Source organism: Colletotrichum lupini, chromosome 7, assembly GCF_023278565.1.
Source record: "Colletotrichum lupini chromosome 7, complete sequence".
In the NCBI taxonomy this organism is placed as follows: Eukaryota; Fungi; Ascomycota; class Sordariomycetes; order Glomerellales; family Glomerellaceae; genus Colletotrichum; species Colletotrichum lupini.
In genome coordinates, this window is record NC_064680.1 from 1150698 (window position 1) to 1174809 (window position 24112).

Genomic DNA, 24112 nt, shown 5'->3' on the forward strand with positions numbered 1-24112 from the left:
TCCTTTGGCAACATGGGCATGACAAACGGGAAATGACGAACTACAGACTCCCTCAAGCGAACACCACCGTTGAAACCGAAACCGAGCTGCGAGTCGAATGACGGGATGAACCGAGACCGAAGTTGATGTTGTAATCCACAGACCTTTCGACGCTGCAATATCTTGTAGCCGTAGAAAGACGCAGGAATCATGAGCACATGAGCGTTTTTCGATGCGGCTTCCGCACCGGAGCGTTCGGCTGATTCGTTCTGCGATGCGATGTCAGGGGAGCTTGGTCGGCTTCAGTAGCCTCTACTGAAGGGTTGCGGCTATGTTCAGTGGGGAAATAGCGAGAGCATCTTGAGTCGAGTGTCCCCTTTTCTCGGCGCAGCAGAGTTCTAAATGATGGCAGTCTTTTCTGCTCTATATAAGCCAACATGCAGCGATCCTCGAAACATCCAGGTTGACCTACGAAGCAGTCGATTGTCTCAAGAGCCCCTATCTTAACACGCACCATCTTCAGTTACAACCGACCATGAAGCAAACAAAAGCTTGTCTGCTGGCTGCTGTAGCCGTTTCGGCATCTACCTGCTCTGCCGAGACCAGCACCGGAGATCGTGTCATCCAGCTTGGCAGAGACTTATATAATGGCACAACTAAGGTCCAGTTCACCACAGAAGCTCTCGGTGAAGCAGACTTCTTCAAGATCGACCCGGGCCCGAACTCAACTACCTTTGACTCGTACGTCATCAGACCCTACGTGCAGCTAACCCCCCTGCTGCATCCTGCCATATATGTGATTGACACAAGGTCTCCACAGATGGTACTTTGACGCGATGAACCCTTCGACCAACGAGACCGTCGTCTTCAACTTTGAGATCCAGAGACCGACCGATAACGGCGCAGATGTAGGCATCACACAGTACCACGTATCCCTGTTCGGATCCTTCGCGAACGGAACGGCCTTCAGCTACGGAGTCAACTCCGAGTACGCCAACATCACCGAGCGGGCGGACAAGAGCATGCGCGTCGACTTTTTCGGCGGCAGCGAGGTCAGCTGGTCGGGCTCGAGCTTGCTGCAGCCGAGGCCGGTCTATAATGTGACCATCAACTCTCCCGAGACTGGCATCTATGGAAGTCTTATCTTGCGAGGCAACGTGAGTACAAGTCTACTACCAAATCGGATGGCCGGAAGACTGACATACTGGCTGTTTCCAGACCGTCGCCCCTCACTACACCTGCGGCACCGACGCAGCTGGCGTAAATGAGAAAAACGTCGAAGGCGTAGCCTGGGCCAACGCCCTCCCCGACGCCGAAGCAACAGTCGATCTCAACCTCGGCGACACGGCAATGTCCTTCTCCGGCTACGGCTACCACGACAAGACCTGGGTCGACCGTCCCTTCCAGGAAGCGATTCAAGCCGCCTTCTGGGGCCATGCCCGTCTGGGTCCATATGCCGTCGTCTGGTGGCACTCGCACGCACAGGACGGCACCGAGATCAGCTCCGAGTACCTCGCGACCTACGCGGACGGCCACGTGATTGCGTCGCGATGTGTGGACCGCGTGAATAACACGCTGGGATGGGGTGAGGGGCAGATTTGGCCACTTGTGCCTGGGACGCCAGCGCCTGCTGGGATGATTATGCGGTGGGACTTGGGGGATGCTGGGGTCTTTGTGGCGAATATTACAAGTAAGGATATCTTTGTCACGATTCCTTTTTGGCAGGCTGGGAGAGGGCCTGTTTCTGGGGGTTTTGTCGGTGGGGAGCAGTACACCGATGAGACTGGGTTGTGGTCTCTCAACCAGCTTCCCAAGTTGTAGCAAAGTTGGCCTTGATTCGGCTGCACATTCACCATCGTAAACTCTTGTTGTAGTAGATATTTCATGACTTGATGTTGTAAAACATTGACATCATTGCGCCGAGGCGTTATCTCTTGGTACATTTGAAGGTTAAAAGATAGAATATATAATATAATGTATTGCATACACGATGCTATCTTAGTAGTCTACGCCTATTCTCCGAATCGTCTTGAACCCAAAAATGACTTGCAAATCGTTTGCGAGCGCGTCATTTTGCCATGTCGAATTTTGTCGCTCTTAAACTCTGGTGTTTATTGCGATATTCTGAGCATCATCCAACATCCCCTTAACCAACCTGCCAGCTGCATCTCGAGGCGCTGTCAACGTTCTGACATCTTGTTCCATAATGTGAAAGCAGCGCCAGCATCTTTCGAGATGCTTTGGACCAAGCAATCGAGAGACGTTGGTAAGTTACGCCAACGTGATATCCAACTCCAGCTACCAAACCAACTCCAGAGCAGCTGACAGACCGCCTCAGACAATGAACTGTCCCGACAACAAACAATCCAGCTCATTCCAGCCGGCACAACCACTGTCGTTCTTCACGTCTTTCGGCCAATCAGTACATGTCATCTCCCCAGCATTGAGGAAGCGCATTCGGGAGCTGCAACCGCGGGAGAGAGTGCGTGAGTTTGAGCAAGATACTTGCATCCGCGCTAGCGCCCGCCGCTCCCCCGCCCCCGCCATCCACCAACTCTGATTCGCCGGCTGAACAAGGGGACCATTCCCATCTTGAGCCTCTCGCCCAACCTCAAGTCAGCCAAACGACCGTTTTTCACGAAGGAAACATCGGGGCCGCCTGTTTGGCTCTTTGATAATCTCGCTCAAAGACCAGCCAAATGCTCGCTAGACTCAGGTACCTTGCCTAAGTGAAAATAAACTTGCTCAGTTGGTGTCCTCCATTGGTGCACTTCCCCGTTGCGGAACTGCTCGCCTCTCGGTCTTTCAGTCCGAGGCTTTTGTCTTTTCGATTCCCTGTCGCCATGAGGACAGCCCGAGGCCTCGATATGCTGTTGTGATTTCACAGTATATCCGCCAGCGGGCTATTTCCCTTGAGGCCGCACCACAGGGTAGCGCCGTAAGAAGTCTAGGCCGCTCTCATTGTGGCGTGTGAGGGAGTTTTCTTCGCGCGAAAGCTGGCCTGCCTTAGTCTACCTGCCACGATGCTTACAGCTCAGATCCCTGTCTACGTGACATCCCAAAAGTAAGGATAAGCTACCTATTTAAGGTATGCTGCAGGTGTTACGTGCGGAGGTTGATTTGTTTATATAAATGCTTGCCTCGCAGAAGTCAAGCTATGATACCTCCCGCCATCCTCTTCTTCATCTTCTTGGCAGTCCTCATCCATCGTTGATCTCTCCATCTGACCCGCTGTACAAAGTTAGAAGCTCTGTCGATCTCATACCAATTGCAATCATGGCCCCCAAGACCCTCCTGCTCGCCCTCGGCGCCGCTAATTTTGCGTCCGCTCACTTTGGCCTCGCCTACCCTTCATGGCGCGCTGATACCCTCAGCGGAACGAACCTGACGGGTTACTCCCAGTGGACTTACCCCTGTACAGTTCCCCTCTTTTCCCAGTCACTCTTGCCTTCGTCTCCCCGTAACTCGAGTGCGACAAGTGACACAAGCTGACCTCCTCATCAGGTGCCGGAGTTCCTTACGGAAGAGGCAACGTCACAGACTGGCCCCTCGACGGCGGCTCCATCGAGCTCGACCTGCACCACGACTGGACCTACGTCTTCATCAACCTCGGCCTGGAGTCCGGCGGCAATGTCACGACGCATAACATCACCCTCACCCCGCAGTTCTGGAACGCCACCGGCTCCGGCACCCTCTGCGTTGAGAAGCTTGCGCTGCCAACGCCCGCAAAGGACGGACAGAGGGGAAGTATCCAGGTTGTTACTGTCGGCGAGTCTGGTTCTGGACTCTACAACGTATGTTCTACTATCTTCTTTGATCAAGTACTGTGGATGCTTGTTGAAAGAAATGTTCTGTGGAGAGGATGCTAACGTGATGGACGATGTAGTGCGCCGACATCCGCTTCACTTCAAACGCCACCACCCTCCCCTCGGATCAGTGCAAGACGGAGGGCGTAACGATCCACACCATCAAGGAGCAGAGCGCCAACGGAACCAACAGCACCAGCGGGAACAGCACGGGCAACTCTACCTCAGGCAGCGGTTCCAGCGGCGCGGCAGGCAACGGAGCCCACATGCTCGCCCTCTCATCGGTCGTTGGTCTCAGCATGGCATTTGCCTTTGGCGTGAGTCTGTAAGACAACATCCAGAGGGAAAAGATGTGACGGGAGCTTAAGGTGTCTTAAGACATCTATCACGGAAGAGGGGACAGCATGAGAAATGCGTTCGTGCTTCTAATGTACATGAATGCTTGATACCAGTTCATCCTCTGGATGACCGATATGATAATGAAAAGGAAAGTTCTCAAAAGATGCTATGCTCAGTTATATGTATGTGTATATATGAGATGCGAACCGTGTCCAAATATGACCAAATGTAATGCGGCCTGACCTGCGTCAATGTTACTGAACGAGGTCGGCGCGAATCCCCAAAACCAATCAAAAAGCACTTACTCAAAAACCATGCATGCTACTTTCTCAACATCAGTGGTATCTCTCGCAAACATCATGCAGCTTCATGCGCACCGGCGGGGCAGTGGCGTCTATCTCGACCGAAACGACAACGTATAATCCAGATTAAATCCGTGCCAAAACATGAGAAAAGGGTATTGGTGAGCGCAACCGATCACCTCTTCACGAGAGCCTGCTGTTCCATGACATACAGCTCTCTCACAACGCGGGCCATGGTGATCCGCTGTGTCGGCGCGGGTATCAACATATCGGAAACAAGCCGCTCAAGCTTGTCGCGGGGGTACAGTTTCTCCCTCGCCACCGCAACCTCGCTCAGCCATCTGTACATCTGATCCACAGCAGGGCAAGGCTGAGCGGGGCCCCTCGGCTGCGGGTTCGGCGGGGGCGGGGGTCGATTCACGTCGGCAATCATCCAGTACAGCGCCGTCTGTTTAGCCTGCTTCCGTGAGCGTGCGTCCGGGAAGGGGATCTTGCCGAGAACGTAGAGCATCGTCACGCCGAGCGCCCAGACATCCGACGGCGGGCCGCGGAGCTTCTTGCCGATGAACTCGGGCGGGATGTAGTACGGCGTCCCTCCCGTCGTCACGGGCCCGCTGGTGTGCGTCGACAGGCCGAAGTCACAAAGCACGGCGCCGCGGGAGGGCGAGTAGAGGATGTTGGCGGGCTTGATATCGTTGTGGACCAGGTTCTTGCTGTGCAGATAATGCAGTGCGCCGCTGATGTCGCGCGCGATGGCAAAGGCGTCAGTGCGGTCGCCGAGGAAGCTGTGGTCTAGCTGGGAGCGCCAGACGCCCTTTGCACTGAGGTCCTTTGCGTCGACGTGTTCCATGTAAAGGGAGAGGTAGCGGGCGTCGCCGCCGTAGAGCTTGACGATGGACTCGTGGCGGAGGTCGTCTTGGGACTGGTACTCGCGGAGCCACATGTCGGCCTGACGGATCACGTTACGCTCGTTGTTGTCCTGGGGCTTCGAGGCGGCGTTGGCGTTTGCGTTGGCAGTGCGGGTCTTCAGGACTTTGACAGTGACGATGCCGTCTGGAACGTTGGAGTGCTCTGCGGTGAAGACGGAGGAGAGGGCGGTGGAGGCGATTTGGTCGCGCTTGGAGACTGTGTACTCGTCGATCTCGCAGCCGCCGGGGATGACGACCGTCTCGTCCTTTTGCATGTCCAGAAGGGCGTGGCCGTTTGTCGCCACAAGTTCTCTGCCCTTGGCTTCTGTGGGCAAGGGGAATACGAGTGGTTGTGCTTGTGGTCTGAGGAACATGATGACGCCGTCTTCCTTTTCCTTCTTCACTATGCCGGCCTCCTCCGTCGTGCGAGCCTTCTTCTCGGACCGTGGCTCACCATCATCGGCGGTGAATGACCGCTTACCAGAGGCGTTGAGGGCATCCGAGTTTGAGCTTGAGGGGAGTTCGTCTTTGAGGTCCGAGTCGGCATGTTTGAAGTAGGCGGGCCGCTTCTCCAGGATCCTAAAGTCGAGCACTTCAACATCGCGAACGTTTATCCTCCATGTTCCTGGTGACAGCGCCTTGGGGGCTCCCGGATTGACCCCCCAGCTGGCGCAAGAACCTGGACCGTCGGATATCCTCGTCAATGAAATGGGCACCTCGGATCTGTTCAGAAGGATCTGGTTATCGCTCGTCGGATCATAGTAAAGCTCGCACCACAGAGGTGGGCGGGGCGTGTTGTCGTCCAACCGCTCCGGCGGGATACGCACGGAGAACTTTATGTCCCGGGACGTTTGGGAGACGGCAAGCACCTTGTGCTGAGGTTCCTGCTCAGAAGCAACCTCGGCGCGGAGAGCGAGCCACTGGCAGTTGTAGTTACCCGGGCTCACCGAGCGGCTCCGAGTAAGGGGTCGGACGAGGATGCGGATGCCCTGCTTGTGGTGGTGCTCCTCAACACGGAGCTTGTCTAGCGGCACGGGGTCGCCTGAGATGAGGTCAAAGGGTTCCTCTACGCGGATGTTTCTCATGCGGGCATCGATTTCAGATTGAGAGAACGGTTCTGTCTTTTCCTCCGACGGCTCCTCCGAGCCGCGGATCCGGCGGTCTCCCATCAAGCGAGGGAAGGGATGACGATGTTGCCTAGCCTCCCGTGGCCCATGCGCGGTTCGATTTGCGATGGCGGCTCGGCAGCTACGGATACCTTACGGGGAGATGGACTCTGGAACCACGCCAGGCACTCCGGACAGCGGGTCGTGGGGTGAGAGGTGTGAGTCGCCGTTGTCGTCGCAGTGGCAATGAGGTGAGTGAGTCTGGCCGGGATGGGCTGGCCTGGACACGTAAGTTTGGTGTGAGGTAAGATGTTGTCTATCCTGGTATGGCCAGGCAGACAGGCGAGTTGAGTGAGAGTGAGATGGTGCGCGGCAGGGTGAGCGTGGTCAGATCTTTTGCGATGGGCAGGGTTCAGAGCGCAGCGGTCTGTAGGTTGGCCGAGGCGTGATTTATGAATGGGGAAAAGGGAAAAGAAACAGGAGGAGAGAAACAGTTTCTCTGCCAGGTACAGATGCAGGAACAGCACGGCATTAATGAGCCTCCTGAGCACTGCCAACAAGCTGTTCTGTCGGGGTGTTGGAGAAGGGCAGACGGACAGAACTCGACGTCAGATGAACAAATGGACAGATGAGCCCAATGTCAACTGAAGAGCAGACGACGGCGGGGAACGGGATAAACGGGGAGTGAACGGGGTTGAGCTGACTTGAGCTGACGGGGGGAGGGACCTTGGGACCTTATGGGAGGGCCTGCTGATGGAGTCTCAGCCTCAAGTAGTTTATCGGCCGACCAGCAGGGCAAAGATACTAATTGTAAGATTACGCTGCTCTAGCAGCAACTTGGGTGTTTGAGTGAGATTCTCTCAGTGTCAGCACATTCAGCGATATCTTTGTGTGTGGCCGCAACTAAGGACGAAACACACTCACTGAGTACGGAAATGATTTTGGAACGCGCGCATATCCCTAGGTCTTGAAGAGTCATCGAACCCTGTGGAAAGAGACTGGTGCCTAGGGCCGGTTGGCCTTGGTCTTGGAGAAGATGTGAGGGGAAGAGGAAAATCGACTGAAATGATGGGCTGGCCGGGCTGCAGGGCTTCCAACCAGGCATGGCGCTGGAGGCCCAGAGGGGAGAGATCGTTCCCATTTGAGATCTGACCCAGCGTCAGCCCTGGTCAACAGAGGGGCAGAGGTATCCCAGCGGCAGACCTATTGTGGGAAGTGACATTAGCTTCATCGAACGAGAGCCTTCAGCGCTTCGTCGCTCATCAAGCCAAACCGGAACGTCGACTACCTCTCAGCCACAACAGCGCCTCTCATTCAACGGTCCGAACGGCGCACACTGAGGAGGATCGATCACTGTGAGTGAGACGATGGTCTGCAGGTCTCGCAGTGCCCGCCAGGCCCCTGACAGTTGACCATAACCTGACGCAATGAGGATGAACGGGATAAAGTCACTTGACCCGTCCGTATTCACGCGTCAAGGCGAATGAGTTGAGAACTGGAGAAACAGAGACAGCGGCCCGGCCGTGACTGGGACAGGTGCGGAAGAGGTTTCTTATGAGGAAGCAGTTTGTCGGGAGATCCGGACTGAAGTGTCAGACTGACTGAAGACAGGTCGCAAGCCATAATAGTATTGAATATCGCAAGTCGGGATGAGACAATGACACTGCGAAATGAATGGGTTTCGATGAATCTTGATGAGTCGAAATGTGCCTCGGGTGAGTGAGAACGGCCAACAATGAGCGAGTCACTCGGTGATTGGCTGTGGAAGCGAGGCTTGATGACTGAGCCATCCTGTTGAACTTGTGTCGCCGCCTCTTGTCATCTCCGCCCAACCAACTCTTCTTCCTTTTCCATCATCCTCCCGCTGTTGCGGAAGCAGGCTGTCTGTCGCCACCGAAATGGAAATTGAGAACCCAACTGAAAGACTCACATTCACGCTCCGAGCCAGACGGAGAGTGCGGGAAAAGTGAGTGAGTGAGTGAGAGCAGAGCCTGGCTGTGGTTCACTGCCTGCGCCCGGGCCAACCCAGAATATCGTCTCGTGGCTTCCGTGAGTGGACCCGCTCAGACGCTTGCATCCTTAGTAAGCGTTATCATTGGTTCTGACTGAAGATACCATGCTACTCTGCATCATTCCTTCTTCTACCATTGGCTCGCTAGAGTGGCGGAGTCTGAGAAGGCCAGGACAGCCCTGCCCTCGTGTTCCGATTTTGTCGGACACAGCAGGGATACCCCCTAGTCGTAGGGCCTCCTGTCGGCGCTAGTGCTGCTTAGTGTGCCGCTAGCGCCTCCGGGTCCCTTGCACTTTCCCGTCATCTTTGCAATTCTCTCCGACCACACGTGACTTTTGGCGATGTTTTGAATCGGCGTGAAGTTCGTCCGACTCTGGCTTCACGCACATTGCGTCCGGGCACCCCCCCGACCAACTCATTCCCGCTCTCCTCGGTGTCCCCACGCCCTGAAACCGTCCATCCTCATCACCAAAGAGCCCATCAACAACCCCGACATTCACCTTTCGCTCCTCACGGACACCTGAATATTCACAATGGATACCCTTTGCAGTTGCATCTAAATGTTCTTCATGTCGTCACTAAAAAACAACCATTTCTTCCATCGAGAAAACCGAAGCCACCGGCCTCACCAGCCACCCTTCATTCCCTTCCTCCGAACCGCCTGAACCGACTCTTCTCTCCACTCCGACTCCCTCTACTACCAATCGACAACTACTTCTCGTCGCCGACTATCCTCTTCAGTACAGTCTTGCCCTAACATGGACGAACCGGGTTGTGCTTGGCCTTTCTGGAAATTTGGGATGAAGAGAGAGGATCTCTCCACCAAACTGCAAGACCAGTACAACACGATTCCTTCCAGCATCCAGGACCCCGACGCCTTTCACAATGATGTCTGCGAGATCTCCCACATCGCCGACACCGCCGACGAGTTCCATCGCCTCATGGCTGACCGCAAGGAACAACGCTTGAAGGAACTCAACATGTCTCTTGATCTCGCTGCTGTCGAGATCATTGCGAACCCCAAGCTCGTCGGCACGGCGCAGTGGTCGTACGCTCTGCAGCTCTTCCGAACACGCTCGCTCGACTCCCTGGTGCGACTGTTCTCAAGCTACCTCCCCGACGACTATTCATGCGCGCAAGGCTACTATGCATCTTCCACCGGTACCTCCTTCAGTGATCGATGCAGCTCTCGCACCGCGAGCACCAACCTCAGCAGCCTCGACGACGGTCCCTGTTTCTTTCACGATGATGATGACGACAAGCCCATTATGACGCATGAGCCTTTTCACATTTCGACCTCTATCTCTTCCGCCATCACCACAGATCTCCCTCTGTCTCCTCGCTCTATGACGATGCACTCCGATACCTCTGTGTCGTCCCCAATCGACCATGATCACGACCACAGTTACCACCACAACCTCACGCCCGCGCGAACATTATCCTTCTCTGGATCCGAGTCCGGCCGACTCGAAGAGAGGCGGCTTCAGTGTCTCGATGATGAAGACGACGAGGAAGAAGATACCTCACAGTCTGAAGATCCCGACTCTCTGACGACGTCGGTCTCTGATCTAGAAGAGCACCGTTTGACGCGTGAATCTACCGTGGAGGAGGAGCAATCTAGCGAATACACCGACAGCGCCATTGAAGAGGACGACTGCGAAGAAGAGTTCCCGACAACCCAGCTTCCCTTCGACCTCTACGACGACGTGATGGAGTCTTCAGAAACACCAACACCCAAACCAGAAATAACAACGGCGGCGTCTTACCTTGACAGCAAATCTCCTTTCCGTTCGATACCCCAATCTTTCCGCGCATCCTCACCAAAGATACCCCATCTCCTACGCCGTCGTGACGCCAGCCCCGCAAAGGGCATTAGCAGTAGTAGTATCAGTAGGAGGACTCCCGAAGAATCAGCGTGCCGTATTCAGAAGCCGCAGCCCGACGCCGCACGCGTGCGGGCCTTGGCGGCAAGGGATCGTAGAAGAGGCTTGGACTAGCATGCAGGGCGGCCGGGGACGGCGGGCGCTGTATATATGTCCATCAAGTGTACATACAATTGTATCATGAGTTCTAATCCGTTTTCTCAGTTACCTGACCTGCTTCACCCTTCGCTTGTGCGAACGTGCGCGCGCGTACCCAGTTATAAGCGATCATTTTGTCTTCCCGTTTACATGAATCGGTCTGCAGACACGTTTGTTCCATGATAAATATGACTCTCCGTCAGCGCATGGCCTCAAATAACTAATGTTCCAGGGATACGCGTGTTTAAGAAAGACAACAATGTAAGAAACACAACGAAGAAACCACCGCGTGCACGCACCGAAAACGTCGATTCCGCACCCGTTTATCTGATCCGTTAAGCATTTCGCGCGACAACGTGATGTCGGTGTCGTGACGGTCTCGGTTTCTCGGCAAGTTCACGTTTTGGGTACAGCCCAACCCGTCTGACAGTGTCAGGTGGCTTGCTTGTATCTTTGCCTTGGGTTGGTGGTGTCGAGTGACCTTGCCTACCCGCCCGACTAGTCTCTAACTCACCTTACCCTTCCTTGCTTTACCTTGCCACGTTTTTATTCCTGCCCTTGCCTTGGGAATATGACGTCATTAGAGAAAGAAGCTCTTGTCTCTATGTATCTGTTGTGGTTTATTTTTGGGTCGGAGTTGGGTGTTGATCATGTGCTTGTTCTTTACGAAGTCGTAGGGGCCGGGTTCCCGGTGAGGCTGTTCCTAGCTGCCTGGCAAGTACTAAGCAAGTAGGCAGGGTGCGTGGTTCGTCCTCGAGTTGCGCATCATCCTACGATAGGTAGAACGCGTACTCACCGCAGAGATTTTATTGCCTTGTGGATTTTCAAGACTTGTCGTCTATGTTCATATCTCATCGTGTTTAATAAGTACTTTACCTTATTCAAGAGAGATGGTACTCCAACTCAAACGAGCCTCCAACAAATGTGAGGGCTCACTCACTATAGTTCACGGTGTCTCAACTCATGCTGACGTGCTTTCGTATGAGAAAACCCCGCGTAGCTTTGTACCTCCCAAGCATAGCTCCTGTGAGAATTGGAAAGGGCGGGAAATGTAGCCCAGCAATACCTGTGACTCTCGTCAGCCCCTTCCTTTGACTGGAAAACACAGGTTATTGATCGGACTCGTTTTGTGTCGCTAGAGACTGAGTTGCCGACATACTTTGAGCTGGCATTTCAGGGCCATGCAGCGGGAAGTATTACTAATAATTACTCATTAAAAGCTCTGAGATATTAAAGACATTTTTCGTGTGTCTAGAGAAGCACTTAACTCCCTCGGTCAGTGCATATACGTGTCTTCAATCACGCCAATATAGCAGGTAAAGCATGGATATCGGGGAGCCTGTTGTAAAACTACTATCAACTCTTTGCTTATCATCCCGAGAAACTAGCTGTGACTGGCGCCCGGCCTTAGCAATATTCAAAAGAACGACACACACCGCGGGTTGTCCGCGCTCGTTACCACGAGCAGTAAGGTTGAAACTCACCGGAAACCATCCGCGATGGTGCCCGGGGGACGCTCCACAGCACCACCGGCCACGGAGCGGGGTCTTGATAATCGGCGGCCTCATATGAAGAGAAACGCCGTCGGGACGGGTCCAAGTGCCTCGCACCGATCTTGAGAGTCCCCCACCCCTCGACTCCCAACAACTTTCGCATCCCACCAGGGGTTTCACTCCACCTCACTTAAGCTTGAACTCTCATGCTTAACAACAAACCTTACCCCCATGGTGAGCTGATTGCCTTCTCGGCTCTTGCTTCTCACAACCCGATAGCTTATTGAAGTTAAGGCCTAGCACATGCTTGACGGTAATCAAAGGAAGTTGCCGAGAGGGTGGAAGGGAATGTTTAAGTGCGAATCCAACCTGGAGCGATAAGTACTGCCATGTGAGAAAGTTGTTGAGGGGAAGAGGAAATGCACTCAAGATATTGTCACCTCAGCCCATTCTCATCCCAGCATCTGCACACACGAAGCCGCGCTGGGCTACCAATGGTATCCTGGCCGGATCAGTATTCCTCCCCGACCAGAGTAAGATCTGACGAGCCGCATGGCCGTCGGACTTTAGCTTCGTGATGGAATAGACCTATTTTTGCCTTTGTGAGTAGGATTTGGTTCCGCCTATCTTTTTCAATCTTCAGTCTTGTTTCGGAAAGTGGGAGCTATCATCTGTCTCTAACGGTAGGGTTTGCATTATACTTGTAAAGTCATCTCAAATGCGTTATCACCCTTCAGCTTCGCTCTCGGCACCGTAGAACACCTCAGAATGATGTATAAAAATGCTCAATGGCACGGACGAAGAGTTATATAAAATGTTGCCCTTTGAACCAGTCTTATCACGAGAACTTGCGCGCTTTCCTACTTGCCACTGTACATCTATCAAAGACACTCGAACTGAATTTCATTCCGACTGCAGTCCGATGCATCAAATTGGGCGCCATCAGCATGGCATCCTACACTCACTCAAGCAAGGGAACACCCGGCCAATCCAAACTCTTCCTCAACCCCGCGGCCCTGAGCCCCGCGGGAGACAGGGCTAACCACACCACGTTCTGGCGAAACCCCAAGGTCGGGAACATCTACCGTAACACCGAGTACATCACTGGTCCGATCACGCAGCCGCTGCTGAATTATTGCGGTCTGACAGAGGATAAGTTTGCTTCGCTCACTGAGCCTATCGAGGTGCTTGATATGTGCTGCGGTGCAGGCGTTGTCTCGGCCTGCATTCAGGAGATGCTGAAGTCAACAGGCCAAGGTGGGAAGGGGCTTGTGAGATTGACTTGCTCTGATTCTAGTGGTGGTCAGATTGAACATGTAAGGGGCCGAGTTGGGAAGGACGGCTGGACGGATACGACGGTGGTCCAGGCGGATATGGCGGTATGTGACAGGCTCCCTCCCAATATGGGTAGTTTAGAGTCTCTTTGTACATGGATGGTTGATGTAACAATAGATTCTTTACTGACTACATCAGAGCTTACCATTTGAGTCGAATAGCTTTGACTTCATCGTCGTTGGCATGGCGTTGATGGTTGTCGCTGAACCCTACGCGGGTCTAGCAGGTATGTGCGCCGCCAATGTCTACTGTCAAAGGATACAACACTGTCAAGGAGAAACATCGTTCCCTGGCCTGTCACTGATTTATTAGTAGAACTTTACCGCGTCCTCAAGCCAGGCGGTCGTATCGCGAGTTCTACATGGGCAACGGAAGGTTGGGTCTACGATACCCGCGATGCCGTCGCAAACCTTAGCGTCCCCGGGCAGCAACCGGTGCCATGGCCGCAGAAGTCATGCCATCTGACCGGACTTTGGTCACCTGGCGCATGGGATGATCCCTATTTCGCGGCTGCCATGTACAATGCTTCGGGACTGACTGAGATTGACTCGGAAACTCTGGCCAAGCCTATCACTTTCAGAGATCCTGAGCAATTTTGTATTGTTTTTCAGGCGCTGCTTACGGGTACCGTTGAGAGATACTGGTCTGAGGAGCAAAAGGAAAAGTTAAGGCACAAGTTGAAGCCTGTCATTGTTGAGTATTTGGGGAAAAAGCACGGCGGAGGGCCGTTTGAGATTGAGAGGTCTATTGTACTCGTTAGCGGGACGAAGGCAAAAGTGTGAATCCTTTGATATGGCAGTTAGGATAGATGAGAGATTCGGTGTAACAAAGTCTATCCTGCCTGTGCTACCTTAGTTGCAGTGAGATCCATGCGAAAGCTCCAAAGCAGGCTACTACTTTCCGAATGATTTGAGTCGTTGACTAGTAAAATTGGAAACTTCCCTGTCCCGCTAGATGTTCAAATTGGACGAGCATACGTGGATGGCAAAGTTTATGGTAACATATCATCAGGAAGTTCGCAAATCTCGAGGCAAAATGGGTTCAGACAGAAGTCTTATTAGTAGGCCATGGACAAAGCCAGTGGAACTGATGTTGAGAGACGCTGACGACCTCTGGACTAGAGAACTTCATTCCAGCGTAGGAGTGAGAGTACGAGAAGAAACCTGTGCCGATTCTGAAGATTGGTAAGGTGATTTGAAGGCAACGATAGTGGGTATGCCCTGATTGACTACGGATCTGGAATATGGTCATCACGTCCCAAAACGACAGGTAGTCTTGCAAGCAAAAATGGCTCCCAATACTCAGGCAAGCGCTACGGAAGAATGAACTTTTCAAAGCCAACACAGTCGTCTGAGCAGCTAATGAATTATTATCGAGCCCAATGATACAATGATCGCGGCTTCGGCAGCTATCTACGCCCGAGTGAAGTTACCGACGCCGATGCTGAGATCTCGGGTACGCTCGCAATACCTGCAGCGATCGATGCCTTGTCCTAGGTGCCAAGCACCTCTTACGTGTCTCTCAGCTGATTCCACTCCAAATATCGTTACGGCGATATGTTGAGTCAAGGCAAAACTAGAATATTTCCGTAGTCTGGTTTCATCCTGGTGGGCGTTAGCGTTTCTGACTCTGTATGTTTTATGATTAAAGCTTCAACGGAAGCTCTAAAGGCGCTGAGTGGACAGTGCACTCGAGCGAAGAGACCGTGGCTCAGGCCTGAAGAGCAACCACTACCGAATCAACGCGCGCTAAGGGAAAGTTTAATCGAACGTACATGCGAACGATACCCTTTGGTTAGAACCACTGTATCTGGGCCTCTGAGATATCGCGAGTAAGTTGGACGAGGTTCTTTAAAAACATGAAGAGGTCATCGGCATCACTGACTTGGACTCTGGACAATGGTCTACATAAGACTTAGAGTGCCCCTGCCTTGGTTTAGAAGTCGTATCCGAACGTTCCCATCTCCATATTCCCACCAGTTTTCAGTTGACCGTCACTTGACGCAAATTTGACAAACCTATCCGATACACGAAATTGAAGCAAGGCAACAATGCGGCTTCAAGCCCTACTACTTGCTAGCACGATCGCTCTTGGAAGCGTCGGAGCCCTAGGACTGAGTCTTCCTAGGAATTCAGCATTCGCCCTGGCAGCACTGGTATGGGTCCTTTATGAGCTACCTACTGCAAATAATTCACCGCCGTGATCCGTCCAAATCGTGCTAATCAACCTTGCTTAGGCCCCTGGTGTTGCCTTTGCGTCTCCCGCACAACTTCTGACGCGAGCAGCAATGAGTCCTCGCGAAGAGGGTTTGAAACTTGAGGATCGTGCGAATCGGGGACCGCCCGGTTGTGGGCGTGATCCAGCCACCTGCCAAAGAGACTAGGCCTCGCGATGATTCAACGGCTGGATCTACGACCTCCGAGGTCGACGAGTGAGTGACAGATCTACGAATCGGTCAAAGTGAAACGGTTAAATATATCAATGGAGGCACACGAATAGACTATCATTACAGAATATCGCCACTATTGAATGCTGAGATTGCCTCTTTTCCTCGATGTTTGAGAAGAAAAAAAAAAAGAAACGAGTGTAAAAAAGATGAGAAGTCTAGGATCACGATGTTGACTTTCGTAAACGACTCCACTGGAATTGCCCTTGTTTGGAACGTCGATGTTCCAAGAATGGCTGCCTGCTGTCGTGACTGCACGCGAATAGGAGCCAATGGAAGCCCACATGTGCTCTCACTGGGCTTTCGAGATATGTTGAGGTACTCCAAGAGCTTCCTGCCAATCATTCACAAATATTTGTCATCGCCTGGTCATTTAATGTTAATTAGAAGTGCCGAAGCATGATGGCCATGCGATTGGCTTGGAAACCTCCATCAGGTTGGTCCCATGAAGGCGCAGCACACAAGGCGAACCCAGAGGCAGACTGCCGCAGAGCCTGACTTTACCCCTCATCCTTCCCACAAAATTTCGTAAATCTTCCTATAGCAAGATCCTCCCTCTCGTTGGCATTCCCTCGAAAGTTTATCTTCTTTTCTCCTGCGTGTCGTCTCAGGGCATGGCTGAATTCTTTGGAGTTGCCGCTGGAGTGGCTGGTTTTGTGTCCCTCATGGTACAGATTGGTGAGGGCGTCAGCAAATTGCGAGCTATCCACGACAATGCGGGCAAGGCTGCGACCGATATCAGCACCCTTATCCGAGAACTGGATCTCTTGACACATGTTATGCAGGATATAATTGTGCATGCTTCTAATCGCAATGATTCTGTGGTTCAACATTGTCAAGCGGATTGCGACCAAGTTGTTCGGGATTTGAAGTCTCTGATCGCGAAGATACCTCCAACATCAAAAAGTACTGTAAAGGCCAACGCGCTTAAGTTCCTTGCTTTTCGAGATTGGAACGAAAATGTGATGGCTTTGCAGCGAAGTATTCAAGGGGCGAAGATCAATATGATTTTGTGCGTGTCATAATCCTTTGAAGATACTTCTGCCGCCTTTCAATCACTAACAGAGTGTCAATGTCAGGATCACGACGTATAGAAACTCGAACCAGCTTAAAGAGTTAACCTTGGTCAGCCAACTTCACACCTTGCCGCCGACAGGAAATCCTCCTGATGAGTCTGCCTCAGAGCTGGCTCCGGCTTCTGCTTCGGACTTATCCCAATCTCCAACCGCCTCCGTTGGCATAGTGCCAAGAAGAGAGAAATTGAGGGCCAAACATAGAGGAAATTGCCTTTTGAGACCATGCTCTTGTGTTTGCCATCGCACGAACAGGACAACACATCGGTTCTGGGCTCTAGAGTATACTCCTTGGGGCGCTTTGCAGCAGAGCTGCGACCTGGAGACCTGCAACACGACAAGATACGGAGCTTCAGTGAGGCTTGCGTTCTCGCAGTTTGGCATTAGATGGGCAGCAGTGCTTGAGGTCTATGCTATCACATCCGCAGGCAGGTTCTCACTTCGTCCGAATCTCGAAATGGAGCAAATAGTGCCGTACACGTCTCCAGGTTTCGAGATTATATGGAGGTGCCAGACGTACAGCATTGGATTCGAAGAGGCTAGCGAAAGCCTGAGACAGCTCTACAGAGCAGACCCGCAAGGTTTCAGCCGCCACGTGAATCCAGGTGGGAAGTCCTATATCGAGGTGGGTTTGCCAAAGCTTCATTTACGGCCATATTCTGACAGATGATGATGATAGGAGATTTTGAGGTATCCGTGGGCAAGGGGACATGATCAGACTCAATGGGAACTACTGATACTCTTCATGCAAGAGTTCGAAATGACCAAAGGGACTGACAGTGTGCCGTAGGTCAAACTCGTAAACTGGGAGCATGTGAAATGGCTAAGGTCATTGATTCGTCATTACAGGTTTCTTGTGCAATGCGCGCAGTGGATTGGCGAAGGCCCCCACTTGTACTTGCTGGAACTCCTTCTCGATTTGGGTTACGATGTCTCCGGAGTTGTTGGGGATTTTCAAGACTGGCCAGCGCTGTCATCGCCGAACTGGATCTCAGAAGCAATTACCCCAGACCCTTTCTTCATCGAATATTTCAAGATAGTGTGCACACACAACCAAGGTTAGTTCAGTCCTCAGCCTAAAGCATCTCACTGATTTCTGTACTCGAGAGGAATAGCGAGGAAAACGAAATGGCCCCTAACGTGTGATACGCAGGATTCGCTGGAATGACACCACTCCACGAGGCTATACTGATCGAGTCGACACAAACAGTAGCCAGATGGATATCTAAGTCTAAGAAAGACGAAAAGAACAGCCTCGGGCAGACACCCCTTCACCTGGCTGTTTCGGACCCTCAACGATTGAAAGCACTCATTGACTCGGGACATGATGTTAACATGACTGACATCCATGGCATCACACCCCTGATGTACGCTGCTGCCGTAAACCAGGATGAATCCGTCACCCTTTTGATTGAAGCTGGGGCCTGCATCAACGCAGGTGATAAAAAGTATGGGCGTACTTTTCTACACTACGCCGCCGTGCGTGGACATTGGAAGTTGATCCTCAGGTTCCTAGTTCGCCTGGAAGGCTTTGCCGACAATTGGATTGTGGAGGGCTGGGCCGAAAGCGCTGTCTTGTTGTATCACGTCGAATATCCCAACCTTGGCAATCTTGAAATGCGCGAGGTTTTTCTCGGGCAGCTCTTGATGAAGTGTCGTACAGCCAACTTGACCTTTGATGATGTGACTTCTGGCATTAAAGACAATTGTCTGCTACATTACAACACCGGAATCACTGACTTCGAGGCTTTGATGGAGCAAGGGTACAGGCTATTCAACCATATGAATAGCAAAGGCCAAACCCCTCTGATGGTAGCCGCCGAATTGGGCGAACCTGATCTGGTCAGAAAGCTTGTTGAAGTCGGAGCTGACGTCAATCTCAAAGACTTTCATCATAGAACAGCTCTACACTTCGCTCTTGGTAGAATGGAGAAGAGCCGAGGCTACGGCTTCTGGATTGCTATGGAGACTTTGCGGATACTGCTGGCCGGAGGCGCGAATGTCTTCACTATAGATGGCTGCAGATGCCCCTGTTCATCCTTTGGCCGTCTCTCGGTTGTTGACTTGCTGAATTCTTCCAGACATTGGTGGCAAGGGATATGGGAGAAGCCTCCAATCGCGGCGATGGAGCTTCTGTGCCTCACAGTGGAATATAGAGGAGCACAAGAAGGAAAAGACTTGCTGCTTTCTTTCATTCGGTGGGAGAAGCATGAGAAGCTTGGAATGTCCCATCTTTGCTTCCAGCGTCATTCAGCGGATGGCCTCTATGGCTTTGTTGCTTCATCTCGTCCACTCTGCCTGCAGGCTGAAGAAGTCGACGACATACTCGACGAAGAGTCAGAGTTTCTTGCCATTTTGGAAACTGAGATGGAAGAATCAAGTGCCAAGAACTTTGAGCACCTACTTAAGGACTGGCTCAAGCAGATGAAGAGCAGACTTGATAAAGAGGTTGAGGAAAAAAGCAGATCAGATGCGAAATGTGTGAAAGGGCAGGCGGAAGTCAAGGTACCTATGCTGAACTCTACCCCCAATGTGACGTCGTGCACCAATACTCATGTATTACCGAACAGCATGGCTACCAGGTGGATTATAAACGCGATTGCTTCTACCACAACTTGGTCGTAGACGTAGACTGGCCAGATCCTACACGAGCAATCAGATCTTCTCTGGCTATGTACATCGCTTGGATCGAGCATGAATACGATCATGGGGCCACTGCACGCTTGGCTGGACCATTCCACAAGGACTGGTACTCTACTAGGACCTCAATGGTTCACAAGTTTATCGAAGTCTTCTGCATACCGACAGCAGAGATTGCACACGCTTTGAAGCGCTCGGATGCGACTATCGAGGAAGAACGGTATGGACATGTCAATATTGAGCTGATCATAGAACACTTTCTTCGGCCTGCTTCAAAGTACTAATGGATTGACGATCGTCTTGGAAAGCAACATACATTCCCGACCCACGAGCTGGCAGAAGTGTTTCCCTTTGAGAGGATCAATCTTTACAACTTTCGCTCATTTTCGGTCCCTTTTGTGAAGTCTGTAACTTGGAAAAAAAAATGGGTTGTTTGGGTCGAAGAAGATCTGGATAGTACTTTTGGTATTTAGGAACTGTGGTAAATAAGGCGTAATTGCTGGCCGGCAATTACGGTTCCGTTTTTGTACGACAGGTACCATGTCGCAGCAATACTCAGATTCTTCCAAGGCCATCGTCAACTACAGAACGGGAGACGGTTTTGATGACAGTAGCTGTCTTGGAGATGCCCTATTGTGCCCAACCGCACAGCAAAGAGGTGTAGCCACACATGATTTGCCGAACTCTGATAGCGTGGTTGGCCTCCTGCATTTGCCTTGTCGCTGCATCAAGGATACGCTGAGATTTTCACCTGGCTTTTCACTGGTCGTCCTGAGATTACCCCTCTTCAAGCAGCGCGAGAAGATGTCTGCTGTTTACTACGTATAATTAGCTTACACTTCTCGCTCAGGATCATGTGCGTCCCTCAACTATCGCCACTCCGCTGTGGCTTAAATAAAATACCCTACATCGGCCAGTCGTCCAGCGTTCAACCCTCCCTCGGTCCTACCCCAGCAGTCATTAATAATCTGAGCGAATTTTACGATGGCGAGTTGGTTGGAAGTCAGAACGCGAGCGGCGGCACCATCGCCAGCCGTAAGGTGCCGATTTGATCTCAAAGGATGTTGCCGCTCAGGGTCTGACTGCCCATTCGTCCATGAAGGGCCCAGAAAGTCGCCTGCATCCGGAAAGGCCGATGCGGTCCTATCGCCAGTGATCTGCAAGTTCTTTGCAAAGGGCTTCTGCTCCAGAGGCGATGAATGCGCCTTCCCTCACATCTATCAAACCGTGCCGTCTGGCCCATCTCACGAGTCTGCGCTGAGAGGCGTGGAGCCCACTGGATCAGTAGCGGAAGACTCCCGCTCCAAGATCCCCTGCGTCTTCTTTGCAAAGGGAAATTGTAGAAGTGGCGTCAAGTGCGCATTTTCTCACGATAATGTCCCAAGAGAAGCAGCATCAGCAGCAAGTGAAGTTGCGGTATGTGGAACCTTAGACTCATCAAGCGACCGAAGATGGGTGCTGATTTCCTGCTTCTAGCTGCCCGAACCGCAAGAGAAGTGCACACGTGAGCTACTAGGTGCCTGGGTAAACTTTGGCCCAGGCGCATCTGTCGAGAAGCTATCGCTCTTCTCCGACTTTTCTTCCGCCAGCATTCTCAACCTACCCGCTCAAAGCGATGTTGCAGCAGTATCACGACTCCTGAGTCGATCGGGGTTCGACATTCCAAGTCTCGCCATTCGCGCAAGACCTCAAGGCATAGGGGGCTTGATGTGTGCTATCATCCGGGCAGAAGACCCTGACTTTGCACAATCACTCTACGAAAGGTTCAAGAATCCTAAGATCGAAGAAATATCCGGAATACCAGGATTGAAGGTCGAAGTGCACAAGCCTCTCAACCTTTATACAAACAAGGGGTTCACCCACAGGGTAAATCGCAAGAAAGTCATCTGCTCCTGGCACAAACCAAAGCAACTGGCTTGCTTGACCTTTGGTTCCGAGTCTGCAGAGAGTGAAGTCCGCAGTAAATTTGGAATTGGAATATTTACTGTGCTGGGAGCGAAGGTTTCTTGTGCACCAAGGTCGAACGCGCTGCATCACCGACAGAGGAGCAACTTGGGAATGCCATATTCAGCCAATTCGTCACCGAAGTTGAGACTATACGTTCCACCACAAGCTACGAAGGACGACATTCTCAGCATGATTCCTCAGAGACAGCGACCCACAAGTGTAAAACTTGAGGGACTGCAGGACCTGGACAATACCAAGAGTGAGGTCGACTTGGTTGAAGCTCTACTCGTGGGCATTGGACCATTGGAGACGAGACTCAAGGCGGATGCAGACACCGTTGGCAAACGAGTCAAGGCGATGGCTCGTTTCTCGGACGAGGCAGACGCTATGACTGCGGTTAGGTTGCTTAACTCTAAGCCCTTGCCATTCAACAAGGACGACAGACTCAGCATCAGTAGAGTTCATTCTGCAACCTACAAGATCGCGGATCATATCTTCAGCGCGGTTCTTCTAGACTCCGAGAAAGCTGCTCAGACTTTCCGCTCGATAAGAGTCAACTTCAAAAGATTTCCACCGGCAAATGGCTACGTCACACTGAGACTCGAGAGTGAAAGGGGAGTTGATCTCGCGGCAGCTGAGACTCACACAGACAAGCTACTCGAAGGACGCTTAGTATACGATGCTGGAGGTAAGAAGCCCCTCTGGAGTCCATCTTTCAATAATAAATCACTGGCGAATCGACGGCTTCGACCCATCGAGGGACAGCATAAAGTGGCGTTTCAGTGCGCTCCGTCCAAAGCCGAGATCCACGTCTTCGGCTCACCCGAAGCCTCGCAGAGAGCTTGCGATGCATTGCTACAGGCTTTCAGCGACAACCCTTCCACAATCCACTATGTACCGTTGACCTCTGAGAGTCTGCACTTGGCCATCAGGGGAGGATTCAAGGCTATCTGCGAAATCCTGGGTGAGGAAGCTGTATCCCTCAACATTCTTGAGACACCCAAAAGGTTGGAGATCATCGGTCCGCGAGCTTCTTTTGACACGGCTATGGATATCTTGGCCAAAGGACGTTTACCTCAGGAGCATGAGACAACCGCAGTAGCAGAGGAATGCTGTCCGGTTTGTTGGACAACGGCTGAGACCCCACTGAAAGTCAAATGTGGACATGTGTACTGCCGTGACTGTTTCGAAAACTTCTGCCAATCGACCGTTGGTAACGGAGAATCGGGCATCCGCTGTCTGGCCGACGAGGGCGCTTGTAATGCCTTGTTCTCACTCCAGGAGCTTCAAGACTCCCTGTCATCGGTCACCTTCGAAGAGCTTCTTGCTTCCGCGGTGACGAGTCATGTCAAAAGTCGCCCGGATGAGTTTCGCTGGTGTCCAACCCCAGACTGCCAAGCCATATACAGACCGACATTGCAAGGACCGCCAAAAGTCTTCAGCTGCCGAGGGTGCTCAAAGACCATTTGCGCATCATGTAACGTCGACCACCGCGGCAAGACCTGTGCCGAACACAAATACGTCACATCAGGAGCAGCGGCAGATGCTGATAGGAAGTTCGACAAAGTCAAGAAGAAGCTAGGAATAAAAGATTGTCCTAGATGCAAAACTTCGATTCAAAAGTCGGACGGCTGCAACCACATGACTTGCAGCGCTTGCAAAGCACACATCTGCTGGGTTTGTCTGGAAGCTTTCAATGATTCGAAGCCTTGCTATAATCACATGAACAAAGCACATGGAGGAATCTTCCCAGATGATGCGCTATACGAAGCATGAAATCGAGACGAGAAGGGAGGCCTCAGATCAAAAGCGAATTGAGTAATTTGTCGCGTACGCGGGAATTTTTCTTCATGAATATGTCAAGCATTTGAGATGGAATTACTGCCATAGATTGTCCTTTTCTGTGTTGGTAATCTAGCCTTTTCCTACCCAAGACAGGATGAAATCACTACAGTGACTCATTCGTTTTGAATAGGCTTTTACAACAGGAACTCACATCATTGAGCACGTCAAGCAAGACCAAAAACGTGCCAAGAATCGCTTTGTGTATTGATATTTTCTAGCCTCACTATTGCTCACTTCTCAGGTAAACATGTAGTTCGTGAGGTCCTTGTCGAACGTCCACGGAGGATTTAGCAGACGGGGACGTTGATGACCTGGCCGACCTGGAGGCTCTCGGGAACGACACCGGGGTTGGCACCAGTCAGGGAGTCGGTGGTGATGACGAGTCTCTGGGCGACAACGAAGAAGGTGTCACCAGACTTGATGGTGTAGGTGGCAGCGCCGTCAGTGACGCAGGTAGCGGTGCCGGAAGGCTTAATGCAGGAGGTGTTGTCAGGCACGCAGACGTCGACGGGGACGAGGAGGACCTGGCCAGCGTAGATGACGTTGGGGTCGGCCAGCTTGTTCTGCCACGCGATGTCGCAGATACCAGAGTTGTAGCGCTGGGCGATGATGGTCAAGGTCTGGCCGGCCTTGACGGTGGTCTTGTGGAAGTTGCCGAGCTTGCCGCAGGTGGCGGAGGGAGCGGCGGCAGCGGTGGTGGAGGTGGCAGTCTAGGAGGTTGTGTTAGCGCTGGTGTCTTTTCAAGTCGAGACTCGCTCGGTAGGTTACTTACGGGAAGAGCAGCAGCGAAGCTGGCAGCAGCGGCGATGACGGTGAAGATGGAGAACTGCATTTTGGCGGTTGAAGTTGATTAGGTAAGAG

The 24112-nt window shown here is 52.2% G+C and overlaps 8 protein-coding genes across 8 annotated transcripts; 6 read left to right on the forward strand and 2 right to left on the reverse strand.

Annotated features, from left to right (window-relative positions):
- Positions 1-258: 258 nt before the first annotated feature.
- CLUP02_13366 (uncharacterized protein) lies at positions 259-1800 on the forward strand (the record flags this gene model as incomplete). Its single annotated transcript, XM_049292305.1, has 4 exons — positions 259-284; positions 442-720; positions 800-1136; positions 1198-1800. The coding sequence occupies 4 exons, from the start codon at positions 259-261 to the stop codon at positions 1798-1800; spliced, it is 1245 nt and encodes a 414-aa protein (XP_049149451.1).
- Positions 1801-3255: 1455 nt separating this feature from the next.
- Positions 3256-4114, forward strand: CLUP02_13367 (uncharacterized protein; the record flags this gene model as incomplete). The annotated part of the gene is made up of 3 exons (XM_049292306.1): positions 3256-3394; positions 3484-3773; positions 3866-4114. 3 exons carry the CDS (start codon positions 3256-3258, stop codon positions 4112-4114), a joined length of 678 nt encoding a protein of 225 aa, XP_049149452.1.
- Positions 4115-4601: 487 nt separating this feature from the next.
- On the reverse strand, positions 4602-6503 carry CLUP02_13368 (uncharacterized protein; the record flags this gene model as incomplete). The annotated part of the gene is made up of 1 exon (XM_049292307.1): positions 4602-6503. One exon carries the CDS (start codon positions 6501-6503, stop codon positions 4602-4604), a length of 1902 nt encoding a protein of 633 aa, XP_049149453.1.
- Positions 6504-9251: 2748 nt separating this feature from the next.
- CLUP02_13369 (uncharacterized protein) lies at positions 9252-10448 on the forward strand (the record flags this gene model as incomplete). Its single annotated transcript, XM_049292308.1, has 1 exon — positions 9252-10448. The coding sequence occupies one exon, from the start codon at positions 9252-9254 to the stop codon at positions 10446-10448; it is 1197 nt and encodes a 398-aa protein (XP_049149454.1).
- A 2464-nt stretch (positions 10449-12912) lies between these two features.
- On the forward strand, positions 12913-14082 carry CLUP02_13370 (uncharacterized protein; the record flags this gene model as incomplete). Its single annotated transcript, XM_049292309.1, has 3 exons — positions 12913-13344; positions 13439-13526; positions 13616-14082. The coding sequence occupies 3 exons, from the start codon at positions 12913-12915 to the stop codon at positions 14080-14082; spliced, it is 987 nt and encodes a 328-aa protein (XP_049149455.1).
- Positions 14083-15350: 1268 nt separating this feature from the next.
- On the forward strand, positions 15351-15683 carry CLUP02_13371 (uncharacterized protein; the record flags this gene model as incomplete). The annotated part of the gene is made up of 2 exons (XM_049292310.1): positions 15351-15455; positions 15537-15683. 2 exons carry the CDS (start codon positions 15351-15353, stop codon positions 15681-15683), a joined length of 252 nt encoding a protein of 83 aa, XP_049149456.1.
- A 677-nt stretch (positions 15684-16360) lies between these two features.
- On the forward strand, positions 16361-22887 carry CLUP02_13372 (uncharacterized protein; the record flags this gene model as incomplete). Its single annotated transcript, XM_049292311.1, has 11 exons — positions 16361-16522; positions 16812-16834; positions 17075-17444; positions 17691-17877; positions 17973-19324; positions 19390-19679; positions 20292-20494; positions 20562-20875; positions 20936-21325; positions 21503-22741; positions 22816-22887. The coding sequence occupies 11 exons, from the start codon at positions 16361-16363 to the stop codon at positions 22885-22887; spliced, it is 4602 nt and encodes a 1533-aa protein (XP_049149457.1).
- A 651-nt stretch (positions 22888-23538) lies between these two features.
- Positions 23539-24083, reverse strand: CLUP02_13373 (intracellular hyphae protein 1; the record flags this gene model as incomplete). Its single annotated transcript, XM_049292312.1, has 2 exons — positions 23539-23961; positions 24024-24083. The coding sequence occupies 2 exons, from the start codon at positions 24081-24083 to the stop codon at positions 23539-23541; spliced, it is 483 nt and encodes a 160-aa protein (XP_049149458.1).
- Positions 24084-24112: the final 29 nt, after the last annotated feature.